General features: G+C 38.9%; 1 protein-coding gene across 5 annotated transcripts in view; it reads right to left on the reverse strand.

Annotated features, from left to right (window-relative positions):
* Positions 1 to 21,468, reverse strand: part of arhgef9a (Cdc42 guanine nucleotide exchange factor (GEF) 9a) — a 261,197-nt gene that overhangs the window by 9,847 nt on the left and 229,882 nt on the right. For all 5 annotated transcript variants that reach the window (XM_073058044.1, XM_073058047.1, XM_073058048.1 and 2 more), the window contains one exon: positions 3,881 to 3,949. In XM_073058044.1, coding sequence (XP_072914145.1) covers positions 3,881 to 3,949 — 69 coding nt within the window. The remainder of the gene's footprint in view (positions 1 to 3,880; positions 3,950 to 21,468) is intronic.

Raw genomic sequence — 21,468 nt, forward strand, 5'->3', positions numbered from 1 at the left:
TTCCTCATAAATACCAAAATGCTGAATCCAAAAAAGAAATTCCTTTCAAAGATGACGAGTGAAAGGGTGTGAAATAAGTTTAAATTGTTCCCCAATTTTGTGAGGTTAAGTACTTTAATTTAGAAACATAAATCTGGATTCTGCTGTTGTAATAACATAAAACTACATAGCTCTGAAATTGAAATGAATCTTTGGGATTTCCATGTACATATGGTTCAATGTGGAATCGCTAAGCCTGTTTGCAATGATTCATTGCTTCTTCGTGGGTTGTGTTGCTTACAGATTTCAACAGATTCAAGGAAATCATTACAACTGATGCAAGTTTCTGCTATTTATAAACTAGTCCGGCTGCAATGATGTTCTGAAAATATTACATTTTATCAGATCCATGTGTTTCTAATGGCAATGCCAAGCAGTAATTACTGCTTAACAGATTATCTCTCCATAAAAATTATATATTTGGATTATTATTTCATCAAAATAATATTTTAAAATAGAAATTTAAAACTAAAGGAAATTATTACAGCTTCTACTTAATCATATGTTTATGTTCAAACCTTTAATATTTTGCATAATATTTAAAGTTATAACTAGTGTTTTTTTGCTTTTGCTTAGTATGAAAATATTTTAATGCAATTGACCGCTCAGCTGGCTTGATTTTATTATAATTTGGGTACTGAAAACAAGGAAATGTAAATCCAAAATCACTGGATCTTCGTGGATGCTTTATCGGCAATCAATGACTGAGGATGTGGCTAATGAGCTAGGAAGACAGCAAGGGTTTTTGGAAAAGGTGAGGGAAGTGAATGATTTGGGAGGGTCAGAAAGGCCTTAGACAGATGGTTGTAATGTCTGGAGTAGCCTTTGGTTGGAGAAGGACAGGGGATAGAAGAATGGAACCGCTGGTTAGTTTGCAAGAGCTTCAAGAGAGCTGTCTTGGGTCGATGGGTTGCGAAGTTCATAAGAGGCCTTGGAAGATTGGATAGACCAGAGGACCCTAGATGCTGGTTGGGTGGGGGAAGGAGATGGGACTGAAGGAGTGTGAAATTTGATTTTTGGGGTTGGGAATGAGATCAATGAATTGTGGATGATGAGGTCAAAAATTTGTATAAATATTTTTAACAGAACAGTGGTAAGTAAAGAACTTATGTTATGACCATATTTAGAAATTACTATCTTGCTAAACTATGTCTGTCCCAGAAATGCCCAATATAGCATCAATGATCTCAGGATTGGCTGAGACTTAGTTGAACAGAAGCAGTGGGCTGGAGGTGACTTCACAGCAATTATGACTAATGTATTAATTGTGCCTGAAAATACCCAAGTTTATGTCCAGAGTGTCACAATAGGAGCTCAAACTGAGCATTATCAAATTTCACACTTGTAAACATTGAAACTTCAGTTGCACAACGCTGAAAAAATGCAAGTGAACTTCTAGTTTTCTTTTTAATTGCATAATTTTAGTTAACCAGATCTTTCTAAAGGTTCATCATGATGAGGTTAAGTCACTCACACAACATATGTGGTGCTATGTTCATTCAATTGCTTACATTTGCAACATATCTGCAACATGTTATCTTATACATTCTCTTTAGATTTCTGCTGTGGTGCTCAAACAGAAACTAAGGACCTCCAGATGCCGATGTCCAGCAACTTACATGATTCACCCAAAGACTAACTGGAAAAAGATACTTGTTTGCTATGTGTCCTTCAACTGTACTTGGACCCATGTCAAAGTCAAAGAGCATCATATGAACAGTGAGGAAATCAATCAGAAAAAATCCAAACAAAGCCAGTTTGCTCACATCTGCATGGTATTAACTTTGTTACTGGGGATTTATTTTGGCCCTTTTCCTAGTTTGAGCCTTAATTTACATAAATGTCAATAGTAAAACAGCTGCTCATCATTTTACATCAACCAGCAGATCTATATTGGGATGTGAAGATCAATTTAAAAGTCAGCCTTTTCCAATTACTCCTTATTTTGCAGAGTTTTTATGCACACTGGCCTATATGCTGAATAAAAGCATTCTAAAAATATCACAGGCATAGAAGCAGCTCTTTTAAAATGCAAATCTCAATCACCAGATGGAAAGATGGATATAAATTGGGAATAGTCTTCTGCTCATTCAATTTCAGCTTCTCAGAATAATTTAAACTAAAACCAAAGGTTTTAAAAAAGACAACTATTTACATTCTGAAATAAACAATTTGAATACACAAAAAAAATCTGGTTCCACAGGAATTTAAAGCCACATTCTCATTTATTTCTCTACAGAATGCTGGCAAAGTGAGATAAATTATTTATCAGCTAATTAGCATTTAAGAGAATGAACTAAGGTGGTTAACAAATTAAAACTAAATATAGTACATAAATATTAACAAATTCAAAGATAACTTTGATATGGCGGGTGGCACTCACTATCAGATTAACCATTAGCAAATCTTATTACACTGACTGATTTCAACATGGATTAATACCCTTGCATGAAGTTTTCATTAGTCTCAGTTCTTCTATTCATTAGCCTGAATGAAATTATGGTGTATCATTGTAACCCATGGGTACCTCTACCCTTGGCCATTGATTTTGATAATTTAAATAGTGAATCTTAATAGGCTACTGACTACAGAAAGCTTCACATTTGGTCCTAATCCTCCCACTCTCCAATATCAACTCATGCAATCCATGGTGCTTTCAATCTTTCTTGTGGAGGCTCAACTTGTACCAGTCCTTTATGTACTGTTCAAATAATGTTTTATTCCCTCTCCTCAAGACATTGCTGAATTGCTTCTTTGAAGTTACTGAATTCCGGCATGTTATGGTTTATGGACGCTGCACAAAATGTAACAATTATTCATATAGCTCCATCAAAATATGCTAATCTCCACAAACTCTACTAATTCCTGAAATGCCTGGTTTGAATGTCTTAAGTAGGCAATTTATTAGTGAACTTTTGCTTGGCATTATATTTATGTGCCCAAAGGCCTTTGATATTTTCTGGACTACTTGTGCAATGCAAGATGTTTGTACATTATAAGAAAATGGAAAGTTTTGTCATACAATGCATGTTATTTTTGAAATCATGTGGCCAGAACATTATTTGATGCTCACTCTGAAAATTTTACTACTTATTGAAGATTAGAACAAAGTTGGAAAACATTACATCATACTGGCTGTTCAAATTTTTAATGCCATAAACTAAACCTTTCTATCACTTTTCCAGAACCTTCAACCATTTTTCAATATATTCAATAATGTAGAATTCTATAAATGACAGTAATACTTTAGTATCTCTTCCATGGTTTTGATAGGTAAATGAGATTCAAGTAACAAGAGCTTCTTGACCAAAACAAAGATTGTTTTCAATCAAATTGATACAGCTAAGCCTCAATGATGGGCTAGGTGGAGTTATCTAATTCAGTACAGAACATGGAAACTCTTGATCAGCATGTATATACATTACTTTGAATCATGTTTTTGCCCAATGGGGCTCGGGGCAGTCAGAAACATATAACATGGAAACCGGCCCTTTGGCATACCAATTCAGCACCAGTTATCACCACCCATTTACACTAAGCCTATTTTACTCCCAGTTTTTATTCTCCCCTCATTCTTATAAATTCCCTTCAGACCCCACTACCCATCTACAGACTAGGGGTAATTTACATTAACTGACTAATCTGGATATCTTTGGGTTTTGAAAGAAACTCAGTCACAAGCAGAAACTCCATAAAGAGAGCACCAGCTGTCAGGATTGAACCAGGATCTCCAATGCTGTGAGACAGTGCTCGTTTAGCCTGTTTTACCAACGGCAATTTCTAACGCCTTGCTTGTAATATCATCAGCTAGAATGGAAGGATTACAAGGATACATGCTCACCTTTCTGTTTGCTGACTTTTCTTACGGTCATTGCAGCTTGCCTCTTCTGATACTCCGAGATTTCAAACCCTGAAAAGCAGGACAATAAATGGGAAACTTGTATATTGAAACCAGGTTGTTTGAAAGTAATTTTACAGTCAACAAGGTGAGATCCTTCAGATGCGGTCAGCACCACACACACATATTAATGTGCAATAAATGATCTGATCTTAGCAGTGGAGGGATAGAAAAATTACATTTATATAGCAAACCTCACACCCTGTCTTAAGACGTATTTTTGAAGTGTAGTCAATATTATAAAGTTGGAAAAATGAGTTTTCATTTGCTCACAGAATCTCCGACAAACCACTGGCAAATAAGAATCAAATAATTATTTTTTGTTTTGCAATGATGATTCATAGGTAAACATTGGTTGGGCTCCAGGATTAATTCTCCTACTCTTTTGAAGAGTACTAAGAGATATTTCAAATCCACATACATATCTCATCTGTAAGATAACCTCTTCATTGATCCCTCAACGTCTGATTAGACATTAGTGCTTAAATCTCTGAATTGAAATTTCAACCTGCGCTCAACTGATTTAGAGACGACAATGCTCCCAACTGTGCCTCCACTAACATTTCAATCACCTTATATGAGGGCCACGATTGTACCAAGTTGATGTCATTTTCCTTTCTTGCACCAAACAAAGCAGCTGGAGATGTCAGGGATTGATTGCAGAGCCTCTCATCTACCTTTGTAACTACAGATTGCACCTGACTGAATTGTATGTACAACAGTAAATCAATGCCCAGCTTTTGCTGAATCTGAAGGATGGTTTTAATATTCTATTACCAATGAAAACCAGAACTTTTCAGTTCAGATTTATCAGATATATAGTACATCGAACCATATAGTGAATTCTTTGTGTTAACAACCAACACACCTAAGGATGTGCTGGGGGCAGCTTGAAGTGTTGCCACACATTCTGGCGCTAACATAGCATGCCCACAATGCTTAGTAGTGTTATGTTTTGTAACTTCAAAACATTAAACTAACTCAAAGGAAGTCATAGGACTCTGGGAATGTGGGTGCAACTTCGAGTTTACTTTAAGCAAGATGCACATGGTAGCATGATAATGTATGCAGTTCATGTATTTTTACATATAACCTGTAAGTAATTAAACAAACAAGAATGCTTGAACTTGGGAAAGTGCATTTAGTTCTGAGTGTTCGCTTATTAATCCTTTTATTGCTCCGCTTGGTTTCCTCATCCACAACATTACCTGATGAATCCTCTGTTTTCATATCTCCACTGACTCTTTTTGTTTTGCCCTTCCATTCATCCATCTGGGGTTTGATCTTTGCATCTACTTTTACAAGCAGCTTTCTGCTTCCCCACTTGAAGTACATAATATAACCTTAATGCATGCACACTAGACTGATTCTACATACTCACAAAAGCCGAGTACTTGCAACTGTCATGAAGCTCCTTGAACACTCTTCCAGCTTAAAACCAAGCCACATTTCAAAGTAACTGCCTGATTAACATACCTGAGGCTTTCTCAGATATGTTGCCTCCAAAAACTGTTGTAGTCAGACCACTTCTATTGTCACTTTGACACTTTCTCTGAGCAGCATGGTCCAACTTTGGTCCAATATGCTTTCCAACCAGTGGCACAGAGATTGGCATCAACACCTGCTTCTCCTCTAGTGGGCAATAGTTCATGGTGTTTGGCATGGAGACAGCTGTGGCATCATCTGGTAACTTTCTTAATTCACTTCCAGTTGACTTAATTGTAGTGGATGTGGCATACAAGTGGTGGATGGATCTCCAATCAAGTTGCAGTTGTCTCAACCCTTCATGTCCCCACAATGCTAGTCCTCCTGTTTTTTTTTTAACTGCATACAAGCACAATGCGGCTTTCCATTCATTGTATTTCACTGTCACGAATATCATTCCCACAGGAGTTATCCTTTCTCCTGTATAAGTTCTTAGTTGTTTATCTGCAGGCTTCAGTTCAGTATCTTTGAAGTGGCTCTCAAACTCATTTTGCTGAATGATTGAAACAGGTGAACCAATATCTAATTCAATTTTAATTAATTCGCTGTTCACTTCTGGTGTAAGCCATATTGTTTGTCTATTGTTAATCTTCACACTGTCTATCTAAAAGCTTCACAGTCCTGTGTCACTCTCATCATTATCAGATTTTTCATCAACAGCATGCAAATTACTGCTCTTTTTGAAACTGCAACCTGACTTTTTAGCTTTTCCTCTTCCCTGAGCAGTATCTTTGTTTGTTTGACATGCTGGTGTCCTACTTTGTTGCATTTTCTACAAGTTTCACCCTAAAATCCGTATTGTTCTGGAGTATGTGAAACCCTGCCACAATGGCAGCACAATTTGTTCAGCCAGACTGGTTTCTGTTTAGATGTTGCAATGTTGTTCATGTTCACTTTTATTCCTGGCTGCTACTCAATTGAGTCTCTGTCTGTGGTTTCCATTGATACAGCAATTTCAACTACTCTTTTAAATGTAAGCTGTGCTTCAGTTAGGATCCATTTTTGTATGCTCTTTTGTAACTAAACGATCTCTCAGTGCATCATTAAGCCCATTACCAAATTGACAATGCTCAATTTAGCCATATATGCTGAAACTGACTACCCTTCTTTTTGATTCCGTTTATGAACCCTAAAGTGTTCTGCAGTGAGCAATGGCTTCAGTTCTAAATGTTCCTGCGTTACTTCGACAATATCAGCAAAAGTTCATTTCTGCTGATTAGGTAGGAGCAATCAAACTTCAAAGAAAACTGTATGCCTTTACGACCAGTGCCCTCAGCAAAATTGGTACCTGTTTCTCATCGGCTATTTCATTTGCTTCAAAATATTGTTGAATTAGCTCAGTATACATATTCCAGTTATCTTTTGTGTAATCAGATGTGACAATTTTTCCAATGTAGCCAGTCATTTTTGCTTATTTTGTAATGATTGTTATCAGCTGGTACTCACTCTTTATTAACCCATGCATTCTTTCATTTTCTGACTTTTTTAAAAAACCCAATCATGTTTTCCCTTCTGAAGAACACGTGCTGGGATGGTTTTAATTTTACCTCGACTATCTCTGCACATGCTGTGCTACATTTTTACTCGCTGAATTTTTTTTTAGTTTGAATGTCTCACTGTGCGGCAACAGGTTGATAGCTGTCTCGGGTTCATTTTAAAAGTTATGTTTTGTAACTTCAAAAACATTGATATAGCTTAAAGGAAGTCACAGGAGTCCAGGAATGCGGGTCTAACTTGGTGTTTATTTTAAGTGAGGTGTGCATGTATCACATGATAGCGTGATGATGCATTCAATTCGATAATGGGACTTTGACCTTGGTGTCTCAATATTTAGGCACGATTTCTGACCTTGGTGACTTGGTTGTGGGGTGGGAGGGTAGGTGTGGGGGTTTGGTCACTGGCCTTCATGACACTGGTCCTCATGACTCTTGGCCTCATAGACCTCTCGCCTGGGACTCACCAATCTGGAGATCATTGGTCTTCGACCACAGAGCACTCAACCTGGACTCCAAACAATGGATTCTACCCCTGATTCTTCATTTACTGACCCTGACCTCTAAATCACCCTCATCCCTATCCCTAAACACTAACCTGACCTCTAATTCCCTGTGCTGTCTCCAAACCATCCTTATGAACTAAAAAAATCTAAGCCTGAGCCATAGTGTATTGCAGCTCAGTGCCACTCTGACTGGAACTATCTGTCGTATCATTCTACAATCTTTATAAAATTCAAGGCAAACATTCCAAAGTGAAGAGCAGTTTTTCCAACGCATTTGACTCCAAATGACAGCCAAACCAAAGTATCTGTCATTATTATTCAAACATATTTTCGCAGGTAGATACTGGCCGTTTAGTGTTGATCAGTGGTTATACCAAGTCTGGAGTGGTGATTCTGTGACTATTGTTGAGGATACAAGATCCCCATATGCCCAAGAGAAGGACTAATTCTGTTTGTGTCGATTTATCAGATTTACTAAAGTAGTACCAGGCTACTTATTTATGTGATATGAAGAGAGTCAACTTTTAATCACTTGGCAGCTGCTAAACAACATTTGAAATCTAATGGCCAAATACTGAAGAAACACAGACTCTTCTTATTCAGCTCAGGAGCAGCATCTCCAACACCATCACACTGAGCACGGGGGCTCCCCAGGACTGTGTGCTCAGTCCACTGCTGTTCACTCTGCTGACCCACGACTGTGCTGCAACTCACAGCTCGAACCACATCATCAAGTTCACCGATGACACGACCGTGGTGGGTCTCATCAGCAAGAACGATGAGTCAGCTTACAGAGAGGAGGTGCAGCGGCTAACAGACTGGTACAGAGCCAACAACCTGTCTCTTAATGTGAACAAAACAAAAGAGATGGTTGTTGACTTCAGGAGGGCACGGAGCAACCACTCTCTGCTGAACATCAACGGTTTCTCAGTAGAGATCGTAAACAGCACCAAATTTCTTGGTGTTCACCCAATGGAGAATCTCACCTGGTCCCTCAACACCAGCTCCATAGCAAAGAAAGCCCACCAGCGTCTCTACTTTCTGTGGAGGCTGAGGAAAGTCCATCTCCCCCCTCCCCCCCCAATCCTCATCACATTCTACAGGGGTTGTATTGAGAGCATCCTGAGCAACTGCATCACTGCCTGGTTTGGAAATTGCACGATCTTGGATCACAAGACCCTGCAGCGGATAGTGAGGTCAGCTGAGAAGATCATCGGGGTCTCTCTTCCCGCCATCACGGACATTTACACTACACGCTGCATCCGCAAAGGAAACAGCATTATGAAGGACCCCATGCACCCCTCGTACAATCTCTTCTCCCTCCTGCCGTCTGGGAAAAGGCTCTGAAGCATTTGGGCTCTCACGACCAGACCATGTAACAGTTTCTTCCCCCAAGCTATCATAATCCTCAATACCTGAAGCCTGGACTGCCACCCTGCCCTCTTGTCCTTTTTATTATTTATTGTAATGCCTGCACTGTTTTTGTGCACTTTATGCATTCCAGTGAAGGTCTGTAGTCTAGTGTAGCTTTCTCTGTTTTTTTTTATTACGTAGTTCAGTCTAGTTTTTTGTACTGTGTCATGTAACACCATGGTCCTGAAAAACATTGTCTCATTTTTACTATGCACTGTACCAGCAGTTATGGTTGAAATGACAATAAAAGTTGACTTGACTTATTCCCTTTTACACTATAAACCTCATTCTTTAGAAGATGTTTGAAATTTGTATGCCAATAAAATGGCAATCATTTGGTGATCCTCTCCTCTCTGGATAATTTGGAATAAAAATAAAAGATGAATAAATGATAAATTTGGCATTTAAAAGTAGTGAAGGCTGGTTATAATGTGCAATGCTTGCCTCCAATTTCAGAAATGAATGTGGTTATTTAAAACTAATATACAGTGGCATGCAAAAGTTTGACACCCCAGTCAAAATTTCTGTTACTGTGAATAGCTAAGTGAGTAAAAGATGACCTGATTTCCAAAAGGCGTAAAGTTAAAGATGAAACATTCTTTTCAACATATTAAGCAAGATTAGTGTATTATTTTTGTTTTGTACAATTTTAGAGTGGGGAAAAAAAGGAAAGGAGCACCATGCAAAAGTTTGGGCACCCCAAGAGATTTGAGCTCTCAGGTAACTTTTAACAAGTTCTCAGACCTTAATTAGCTTATTAGGGCAATGGCTTGTTCACAGTCATCGTTAGGAAAGGCCAGGTGATGCAAATTTCAAAGTTTTATAAATACCCTGATTCCTCAAACATTGTCCCAATAATCAGCAACTGCCTAGCACTCTGAAAATTACAATAAATGATGCCCACAAAGCAGGAGACGGCTATAAGAAGATAGCAAAGCATTTTCAGGTAGCCGTTTCCTCAGTTCATAATGTAATTAAGAAATGGCAGTTAACAGGAACGGTGGAGGTCAAGTTGAGGTCTGGAAGAGCAAGAAAACTTTCTGAGAGAACTGCTTGTCAGATTGCTAGAAAGGCAAATCAAAACCCCTGTTTGACTGCAAAAGACCTTCAGGAAGATTTAGCAGACACTGGAGAGGTGGTGCACTGTTCTACCGTGCAGTGACACCTGCACAAATATGACTTTCATGGAAGAATCATCAGAAGAAAACCTTTCCTGCATCCTTACCACAAAATTCAGCATCAGAAATTTGCAAAGGAACATATAAATAAGCCTGATGCATTTTGGAAACAAGTCCTGTGGACTGATGAAGTTAAAATAGAACTTTCTGGCTGCAATGAGCAGAGGTATGTTTGGAGAAAAGGGTGCAGAATTTCATGAAAAGAACACCTCTCCAACTGTTAAGCACGGGGGTGGATTGATCATGCTTTGGGCTTGTGTTGCAGCCAGTGGCACGGGGAACATTTCACTGGTAGAGGGAAGAATGAATTAAATGAAATACCAGCAAATTCTTGAAGCAAACATCACACCATCTCTAAAAAAGCTGAAGATGTAAAGAGGATGGTTTCTACAACAGGATAATGATCCTAAACACACCTCAAAATCCACAATGGACTACCTCAAGAGGCGCAAGCTGAAGGTTTTGCTATGGTCCTCACAGTCCCCCAACCTAAATATCATTGAAAATCTGTGGGTAGACCTCAAAAGAGCAGTGCATGCAAGACAGCCCAAGAACCTCACAGAACTAGAAGCCTTTTGCAAGGAATAATGGTCAAAAATGCCCCAAACAAGAATTGAAAGACTCTTAGCTGGCGACAGAAAGCATTTACAATACTTGCCAAAGGGGGCGTTACTAAGTACTGACCATGCAGGGTGCCCAAACTTTTGCTTTGGGCCCTTTTGCTTTCTTGTTATTTTGAAACTGTAAAAGATGGAAATAAAAAAAAAATAATCTTGCTTAAAATATTAAAGAAATGTGTCATCTTTAACTTTATGCCTTTTGGAAATCAGGTCATCTTTTACTCGCTTAGCTATTCACAGTAACAGAAATTTTGACTGGGGTGCCCAAACTTTTGCATGCCACTGTATAACCTCATTTGCATGGAGAAGTTCATGTTTTTCTCCTTGGGAAAGAGGTTTTGAATGAAAAGATAAAAGAAAACCATGTCTTTTCTGGAGGATCCAGGCTTGAGTAATTGAGAAAGAACCAGAGTTATGCAGCGAACTTCTGTGGCAGCAAATCAATACATAAAAACATGCAGACGTGGCCAAGAGGTCCAATTGTTGTTCTGACCAAGCATCAGAATGGGGAAGAAATGTGATCAGTGATTTTGACCGTGGAAAGATTGTTGGTGCTAGACGGGGTTTAAGTATCTCAGAAACTGCTTATCTGGGATTTTCACACACAACAGTCCCTAAAATTTACATAGAATTGTACGGAAAAGGAAAAAAAAAATCCATTGTGCAGTAGTATTGTGGGCAAAAATGTCTTCTTAATGAAAGAGGTCAGATGGGAATGGCTAGACTGGCTCAAGCTGACAGGAAAGCGACAGTAATTCAAAACATCATGTTGTATTTCAAACCTTGAAGTGGATCGGCTAGAGCAGCAGAAAACCACCAATGTACACTCAGTGGCCACTTTATTAGGTACAGGAGGTAACTAGTTAAACTGTGTGTATTATCATTTAAGATGTTTTGTTGTAAGAATGGTAGAAGCAGGTTTAATGATAGCTAAAAGATCGGAACTACCGTTAGTCAAATATCTGAATATCACGACTCTGGACAAAGAGCAGGGTATCTCTGGACAGCAAAGTGCAGGGACAGGCACAAGAAGGTTGAATAGCTTCTGTTAGTATGTGATTTTAGTCTTATTGAAAGATAACTTTCCCAAACAAACAATTACTGCTATTATTACAAAGTTTTCCCTGCTAAGCCCTAGTGACTTCAGCAGGGGGGTTAGTAAATGGAGTAAAGTTAGGGGATGAAACACATAATTATTGTTTCACATCAGTAGGTTTCCCCATGTGGCACATATCTTGTACAGCAAGAAAGAAAATTACAATGTGCCTGCAGCCTGACACCTATATGTGAAATAATCAATCAGTACTGACTCTCATTTGAAACGTTCTGCATACAGAAGTCAACCTTCTCGAATTATATCTGAAGAAAGCATCATTCTGCATTGTAAAGAAAAAAAACAAACACCAAGATATTTCTGGTTTCTTAAGGCAAATCTAATAAAACATGAGTCACTTTGCAGCTTTCTTTTTATTCTCCTCATTGGCAGGCATTTCTTCACGGTTATTATGAAATAAATCTCTTCAGAAGGATTCACATCATCAAAATAATAAAATCTCAATGCAGAGAGGAACACCAGAATTTAAATGCCACAATCTCTAATGATATCAATTTAAGGTAATCATGTGAGCCAGCTGATCACTTATTATTACATAAGTTGACAGGAAATAGACATTAGACAGTAGGTGCAGGCGTAGGCCATTCGGCCATTCTAGCCAGCACCACCATTCACTGTGATCATGGCTGATCATACACAATCAGTACCTCGTTCCTGCCCGCTCCCCATATCCCTTGACCCTACTATCTATAACAGCTCTATCTAACTCTCGAATGCATCCAGAGACTTGGCCTCCACTGCCTTCTGGGGCAGAGCATTCCACATATCCACCACTCTCTGGGTGAAAAGGTTTTTCCGCATCTCTGTTCTAAATGGCCTACCTCTTATTCTTAAACTTTGGCCTCTAGTTCTGGACTCACCCATCAGCAGGAACATGCTTCCTGCCTCCAGCGTGTCCAATCCCTTAATAATCTTATATGTTTCAATCAGATCCCCTCTCATCCTTCTAAATTCCAGTGTATACAAGCCCAGTCGCTCCAATCTTTCAACATATGACGTCCCGCCATTCCGGGAATTAACCTTGTGAACCTACGCTGCACTCCCTCAAAAGCAAGAATGTCCTTCCTCAAATTTGGAGACCAAAACTGCACACAATACTCCAGGTGGGGTCTCACCAGGGCCCTGTACAGCTGCAGAAGGACCTCTTTACTCCTATACTCAATTCCTCTTGTTATAAAGGCCATTAGCTTTCTTCACTGCCTGCTGTACCTGCATGCTTGCTTTCATTGACTGATGTACAAGAACACCTAGATCTCGTTGTACTTCCCCTTTTCCTAACTTGGCTCCATTTAGATAGTAATCTGCCTTCCTGTTCTTGAAATGAAATAAGACTGTCCGGTCCATTAAATCCATTAAATCCATTCCTCCCAGTGGAATACAAACTTAACAACCTTCACTATCCTGATTGCTTATTTAATCTTCTGATGATTTACATACATGTTAAAAAAGTATCTAAGAAGGTAAAAGTCTTTGGCTAAATTCCTAAAATATACTGTGAACTTGGTTTTGAAATTCTAATGTAATTGCTCAGATATGTAAATGATGTGACATTAGGAGGAGGTGGAGTAGTTAGGGAGGAGGAAGCAACAAGAAACCTGTAAATCAGCTAAATGAAATTTGTAGGCGAGCAATGGAATTAATTACAAACAAAAGCAAGGCATTGCACACGCATTGGAAGAAATGAGACTGTATTCTTGACATGTAAAATTTATACAGCACAGAAAGGTATCCTTTGGCCCATCGTGACCATGCCAACAATTAAATCATCATGTATGATAATCCCATTTAACAAACCTTTGTCCATAGCCTTATGCACCATGATGATTCAAGTACTCATCCAGAGAGTGGATAAGTACAACCTGAAATTCTTGTTCTTGTCTGTGAAGAACAAGAATTTCAGGTTATATGTTGTATATATTCTCTGATATTAAATGGAACTATTGAACTTCTTTTTGTATGTTGTGAGTCTATGCTTCCCTACCCTATTGACTAGAGCATTCGGTGGTCTTGGTTAAAAAAAAATTCTTCATCAGATCACCTCTAAACCTCTTACACCTTATCCTAAATCTTGCCTTCTGATTTTGGACATCTTAGCTATGAGAAATAGTATATTATATGCCCTACCTATGCCTTTCATGATTTTCTATACCTCTAACAGGTTGCCCTTCATTTTCCCCGTATTAAAAATTTAAACGCAGCCTATGTCAACTCCTGGTGCAATTGAAATAATCCATTCCAGGTCACATTCAGGTAAATCTGTACCATTCCCAGCGCAAACATATCCTTCCTCTATGGCAGTGGTCCCCAACCACCGGGCCGCAGACTGGTTGTTGGGGACCACTGCTCTATGGCATCTAGAATTGAACTAACTACTTTCCTGCACCCTTTCTTAACCACTTTATCCACCTGTACTACCATCTTTGGAGACCTATGGACTTGTAAATAGAGGTCAATCTATCCATCAATACCCCCTAAGGTCCTACCATTCTTTGTGTATATCCTAAACCTATGAGTGTAGGCCAAGGTGGCCGAATCTAGGATTATGAGAATGACCTGAAAGAAAATTAGTTCAAATGTCAAATTTCAGTGAGCAGCAGGAATTAAAGCAAAGAGGAAGCTGAAGTATATTGCTGGATCAGTATAGCACAACTCAGAGACATCACCAAGCCACACAATGCCCAAGTCAGACCATAATTTGAGTGGTGCATTCAGTTTTGTTATACTAACAACACAACAGCTGGAATGTTAGCTTCATTATGTTTCACACAGCATTTGATTATCTCCCTGTTCACTTATTTTTACTGCCCTCAGTTCCATTCTCAGACAAGTATTCATCCACTTCTTTTTGAGAGGTGTTAATAGTCATTGGATCAATTGCCCAGTTGGGAGCCTTAAAATCTGATTCCTAACTTGGCAACAGTAAGAAAACGCCTTCTAAAATCAAGAGTTGTTTAAGCCTGGCAATGTTACATTTCTGTTCTCTATTTCTGCACCAGCATTGCAAGTTAATTAATATGCTTTCATCTTTACAGCACTGAATTCTGGATTTCAACATGTATTGAATTCTTCCTAACCCAGCGACCTGAGCTGATATACCCCACTTTAACCAACATGCTGTTGTTGTTATGCCCATGTACCAATTCTCCCCAGCACTAGGATATAGATGTTGATATATACAGCAACTGCGGAAGATCTACACTGTTATAGCTACAGATTTTCGGATAAGGCATCAAAGAGATCCCATTGTAGATGAACACAGAAGACAAACTTCTGGCACTATTTAAGAAGGAAAGAGTTTCCCCAAACCCTGGCCCTTTATCTCTCAATGATATCACTAAAACAAAGGATTTGATTAATATCGCATTGTTGTTCATGATTCCTTGCAGTGCACAAGCTCACAACCATTGTAAAAAAGCAAGAGAATGGAACTGACAGGATTGTTTTACTTGGAGCTAACACAGACTCAGAAGGTTGGATGGCCTCTCATCAGTTGTAGCAACTCTATGGTTCAATGATTCCATCTCTATACAAAGAAATTCTGATCAGCCCCTTTGCAATTAATATTAATATAACAGAATCAGCAACCATTACACATGCTGGACAGAGTGTAGACAATTGGCAATTGCCCAGAGCTTAACTGACCCAAATGCATAAAAAGTGTGACAACTCAGAGCATCCTGCGATATTTTTTCAGAGTAATCCTGTGACAAGTACATCAATAGTCTCTTCTTCACACCAAGAATATTGTCCGTGTGTATTGCTATTATCATGCTAAATGGGATGTACTTAGGACAGTTCTGGTAGCTCATGTCATGAAATACTGTGTACTATTAGCATCTCAGAAATGTACTGCCTTATCATGGTCTCATATATTCCTCAGTGTACCATTACAATTCAGTCAGAGACCAACTCTAATTCACTGAACAGTGAAAAGCTTCCTATCAGCAACTGCACCAGTTGCTTATAAAATCAAGTGAAATTCTAGTAACAATACAGACAATGCTAGGTGATCCCACAACCAACAGTTCACATCTGCCATATCTAGTCATGATGACAAATAAAAAGTAACAGAAAGAGGTGGCTCGAAGACCATCTTTGTCTTCAATAGGTGAGTACTAAAGAGAACACTGAAGCAATCAATATCATGCTTCACCCAAAATGCCAAGTGAATGATCCAGCTCAGCTTCTTTATGAGAAGCCCAGAATCATAGCAATTTGAAATCTTTAAGCAATTTGAAATGCTCCAGGCAACAAAGAAAATGCCAGAGAGCACTAGGTACAGAAAAGATTATGATACTGGCTGTTTTATTGAATTCTGAACTCCAGAACTACATGCTAGTTACAACACTGGTATCTACCCAACAATGTGTGAAGTAGCTTGGTTTGCTCCTGGCCATAAAGTCAGGCCAAATCTAATTTAACAATTTTTTTTAAAAAATCAGTTCTCTCTTATAATAACTAAAATAATGGAAAGTGTTATCAATACCGCTTATCAAGTAAGATTTTTCTGCCAATAACCTGCTTGCCAATGCCTACCTTGGATTTTTGCCAGGGCCACATCATTACCTTGGTCCAAAATCAGACTGAAGATAATGTAAGAGTAGCTGTCCTGGATACTAATAAAATATTTCACCAAATAGGACATCAACAAGCCTTGTTAAAAATGATTTCAAGAAGCATGAAGGGGACAGATATTTGAATGGTTGGGGTCAAAACTGTTAGTATTTTTGGAGGTGAGCCATACCTGTCCCTGGACACCCTACAGGAGTTCTCCAATGCAATGTCCAAGGCTCAACCATATTCTGATACCTCAGCAATAACTTCACTTCCATCAAGTCAGAAGTGGAGTAATACAGTGATAAATGCAGAACGTTCAGTTCCATTCGTAGCTCTTCAGAAGTGAAGCTGCCCATGCCTGAATGCAGGAAGACCTAGGTAACATTCTGATATGGGTTGGCAAGTGTGAAGGAACATTCATACCACCATAGCAACAAGCAAAAACTATTACCAGTAACAGAGCATCTCACACACGCCTTTGATATTCAATGGCATTATCATTGCCAAAAGCAACATCATCAACACTCTGTGACTTCCTTTTGACCAAAATTTGACTGGACCTGACAGTTAAATGTTGAAGAAGGTCAACTAGAAGCTAGTTAAAAATTCACCTTCTGACATCCCAAAGCCTTTCAATCTTCTACAAGGCACAAACCAGGAGCACGATGGAATGCTCACTTCTTGATGCATAGCACATCCAACAACATTCAATAAGCTCAATGCATCCAGGGGAAGAAAATTCTGCTGGGCCAACATTGCATAAGACCATTAGGTATAGGAGCAGAATTAGGCCATTTGGCCCATTAAGTCTGTTCCAGCATTTCATCATGGCTGATCCATTTCCCTCTCAGCTCCGAACTTCTGCCTTCACCCCATGTCTCTTTATTCCCTGACTCATCAAAAACCTATCAACCCTTAAATATACCCAATGACTTGGCCTCCACAGCCACCTGCGGCAATGAATTCCGCCTTCTATCTTAAATGTTTTTCCCGTCCACCAGCACTGCACTGTGTTCTTAATGTACGTCACCAACAAAATACACTACTTGCCAAGCCTAAATCAATACCCAACAGCACTTAGGGAAAGTCTTGCCTGTGATGTCCTTATTCATAAAGTGCATTTAAAAATAAATGACCTATCACCTGACTCCCAAGATCTTTCCATCATCTATAAAGCAAAAATGCAACTAAGAAGCCTCCAGCTGCTTGACTAAGTACAGCTTTAATGATGTTTTAAATAAAAACTGTACATCATCCATGACACAACAGCTCACTAAGCTGTCACTTAATTCCCTACATTAATCTTTTATACCCTGCACTATTGCAATAGCATTGCTGTAGTGTTTGCCATTCGAGAAGGGACTGTAACAATTTCCCAAGGTTTGTTTTCAACATATTTACATGACAACATTAAGCTAATGGTTCAGACTTGCTATCAGTACTGAGCCATCATTGTTCATAGCGGAGCTACAAGAAAATTCATGCCGACCCTTCTCTTGTTGCAATTCGGTAACAAGACTAAAAGAAAGCAATCTTTTGATCATAAATTCACTCAAACTGGAGGAAAGAGGGAATGTAAAATATATCCAGCCAAAAATAAATTTAGTAAGTGGCAAAGCCAACTCCTAGCTGAGCTGACTTTTCGGTGTTTTCAATCACTTAGAGTGCTTCTAAATATTTTTGATATTCAGAAATATTATAAAACAGGCAGAAACAAGAACATTATCAAGACATTAAAACATTTAAAAAATTAAGTTTTTAGAATATAGTTAAATAGCACAAGCATTTAAAATATCTTAACTAGAACATAGAACATTAGAGCATAGTACAGGCCCTTCGGCCCACAATATTGTGCCAACCTTTTAATGTACCCTAAGATCAATCTAACCCTTCCCTCTTATGTAGCTCTCCATTTCTTTAACATCCATTGCCCATCTAAGATTTTCTTAAGTGTCCCTAATGCTTCCGCCTCTACCACTGCCCCTAGCAGAGCATTCCATGCACCCACCACTTTCTGTGTAAAAATCCTACCTCACACATATTATACTTCTGCTATACTTTCCACTAATTAGTTTAAGATTATGCCCGCCTCGAATTATCCATTTCCAGCATGGCAAAATATCTCTGGCTATCCACTCAGTCTATGCCTCTTATCATCTTGTTATCTCTATCAAGTAACCACTCATCCTTGTTTGCTCCCAAGAGAAAAGCCTTAGCTCACTTAAGCTATCGTCATAAGACATGCTCTCTAATCCAGGCAGCATCTTGGTAAATCTTCCTTACACCCTTAGTAAAGCTTCAACGTCCTTACTATAATGAGGTGACCAAAACTGAACATAATATTCCAAGTGTGGTCTAGCCTGGGTTTTATAAAGGTGCAACATTACCGGAAAGCTATCACAGATACATTTTCTTAACAATGCTATCAACTTCCGCTGCAACTTTGAGGGATCTATGGATGTAAACCCTAAGATTCTTTACACAGTTAAGAATCCTGCACAAACTTGGTATTCTGCCTTCAAATTCAAACTTCCAAAGTGAATTACTTCACACTTTTCCAGGTTGAACTCTATCTGCTACTTCTCAACTCAGCTCTACATCCTGTGAATGTCCCACTGCAAACCCTCCACACTATCCACAACTCCACCAATCTTTGTGTTATCTGCAAACTTATTAACTCACCCTTCCATTTCCTCATCCAAGTCTTTTATAAAAATCCCAAAGAGCAGGAGTCCCAATACAGATCCCTGCAGAACACCATTAGTTACCAACCTCCAGGCAGAATACGTTTCATCTACCACCACTCTCTGCCTTCTATAGACAAACCAGTTCTGTGTCCACACAGCCAAGTTTCCCTGGATCACATGCCTCCTGATGTTCTGAATGTGCCTACCATGGAGAACCTCATCAAACACCGAACCCACTGCTCTACCTTCATCAATGTGCAAATTCCACACAACTGGTTTCCTTTAAGATTAATGAGAAAGAAATCCTGACAACAAGTTCTTTAAATGAATTCTCTGTACTGTGAAGCTGTTAGAATTTTTCTCATTGAAATACATTTAAGAAATCTAATTCCTCTGTAAAATCCAGCCTTTTATTTTGCTCATTTACTTCAATCTCTCAGTTGCTGGCTGTGTTAACACAAGATGAGAATCTGAAAAGCTTGCTTTAAATTGTATGCTTGTGTCTAAGAACATTTGTTTACCTATTGAGTACACTTGCATCATGCAGAAAACAGGAAGAAAATATGGTAAATACCAAATATACTAAATTTGATAGTCATAAAAAAGAGCCACTTGATGCATGATTAATGAGTACTGATAATTGTAGTGCAGACAGCATGTCAGCTTCCTGCTGCTTGGTCATTCTAATTTCTTGGCAGTCCTAGTAGTGTTGTTGATTGGCTAAATGGAACATCAAAGATCTAATAATGTGAGTGGCTGGCACTAATAATACTACTTTTAACAGTATAAAGCTAACCCTGAGCCTCTTAAAGTGGAATTGCACTCTAAGTTGAACAGTAGTGCAGGAAAAGGCGGTGCAGGCTCAAAGGGCCGAATGGTCTACTTCTGCACCTATTGTCTATTGTCTAAAAGAATTTAAACAAACTCAACATACAAGACAGTGAACTACAGTGTTGGAGGATGCAATTTAGAGTACTGTGCAAAATTCTTAGGCATATATATAGCTAGAATGCCTAAAAGCTTTGCATTGTACTGTAATAATTTTATATATTGCAATGTACAGCTGCTGCTGCAAAAATAATCAAATTTCATGACATACAGTATGTGAACAATGATAAACCTGATTCTGAAAGAGGTGTTCATTGTTCACTGAGAGTGGGAAAGGGGCAATGAGAGGGGAATCATGGTTGCGAAAAGGTGAATCAATTCACCTTGCCAGATGTCTCAGGGCTGGTGTGTCCGTATCTGCTCCATTCCCCGCCCTGGCATGCTTTCTCTGCCGCCTGTCCCATTATCCCTCCTGAGGGGCTCCACCCTCACAATTCCCAACATCATTTGTTCCTGCCAGATTTACAAACTCGCTCTCCATTCCACATTGACAAATACAGTACTGTGCAAAAGTCTTAAGCACCTTAGTTATATATATGTGCCTTAGACTTTTGCACAGTCTTGTAGTCCTTGCACACGAGATGCAAAATAGAAAAGATAACTTTTCAGTCGTTGCACAGTTAAAGAGGCTTGGGAGAAGTTAAGCCCTCAGTACTGTGACAATACAAAATTCAATAACCTTAAATGAGAAATCTGTGTTAGTAAATACACTCAGTGGCCACTTTATTAGGTACAGATTTAATGTCATCTTCCTGTCAACTTGAACCAGCCTGGATATTCTCCTTTGACATCTCTTATTATCAAGACATTTTTGTTCACAGAACTGCTGTTCACTGGATGTTTTTTTTCTGTTTTCCCACTATTCTCTGTAAACATTAGGAACTGTTGTCCATGAAAGTCTCAGTAGATGAGCAGTTTCTGAGATATTCAAACCAACCTGTCTAGCACCAACAACCATTTCACAGTCAAAGTCACTTAGATCACATTTCCTTCTCCATTCTGAGTGTTCTGACATCTTGACCATGTCTGCATACTTTTATGTATTGATGTGCCGCCACGTGATTGACTAATTAGATTTTTGCCATAAACGAGTAGATGTATGGGTGTACTAATGAAATGGCTACTGATGTATAAATAGTCAGTTTACAACTGACTTTGGTTGAAGAACTTAGATATGGCCTTTGGTCATGCAGGCAAGAGAAGAAGGCGCCATGAAATGCTAGCTGTATTGGAAAACCTGTGTACAATGTCAAGGTGTGTGGAAGAGTCTGGTACCAATTGGCACAGAACCTGCACCATCTTTTCTAGTGTGGAAGCAGTGGCCACCTACTGAATGAGTCCTGTTGGGATAAATCAAACAAATGTTATATAAGATTAGCCTGCTACCAAGCAAGCTCAAAATGCTGCCATCATAGCTGTGTATAATTTACAAGATATCACAGCCTTTCAGCAATTTGTTGGGATAACAGCATTTATTTTTGCGCCATGGCCGGTACCCTTATTGCTGCTCTCCCAGATTCCTGAGAGTTTTGATGGAATTGGATGAGGAAAAAGGCGGTCTGAAGTCATGTCCTCCAGGTCTAGAGAGTG

Source organism: Hemitrygon akajei, chromosome 10 (assembly GCF_048418815.1).
Source record: "Hemitrygon akajei chromosome 10, sHemAka1.3, whole genome shotgun sequence".
Taxonomy (NCBI): domain Eukaryota; kingdom Metazoa; phylum Chordata; class Chondrichthyes; order Myliobatiformes; family Dasyatidae; genus Hemitrygon; species Hemitrygon akajei.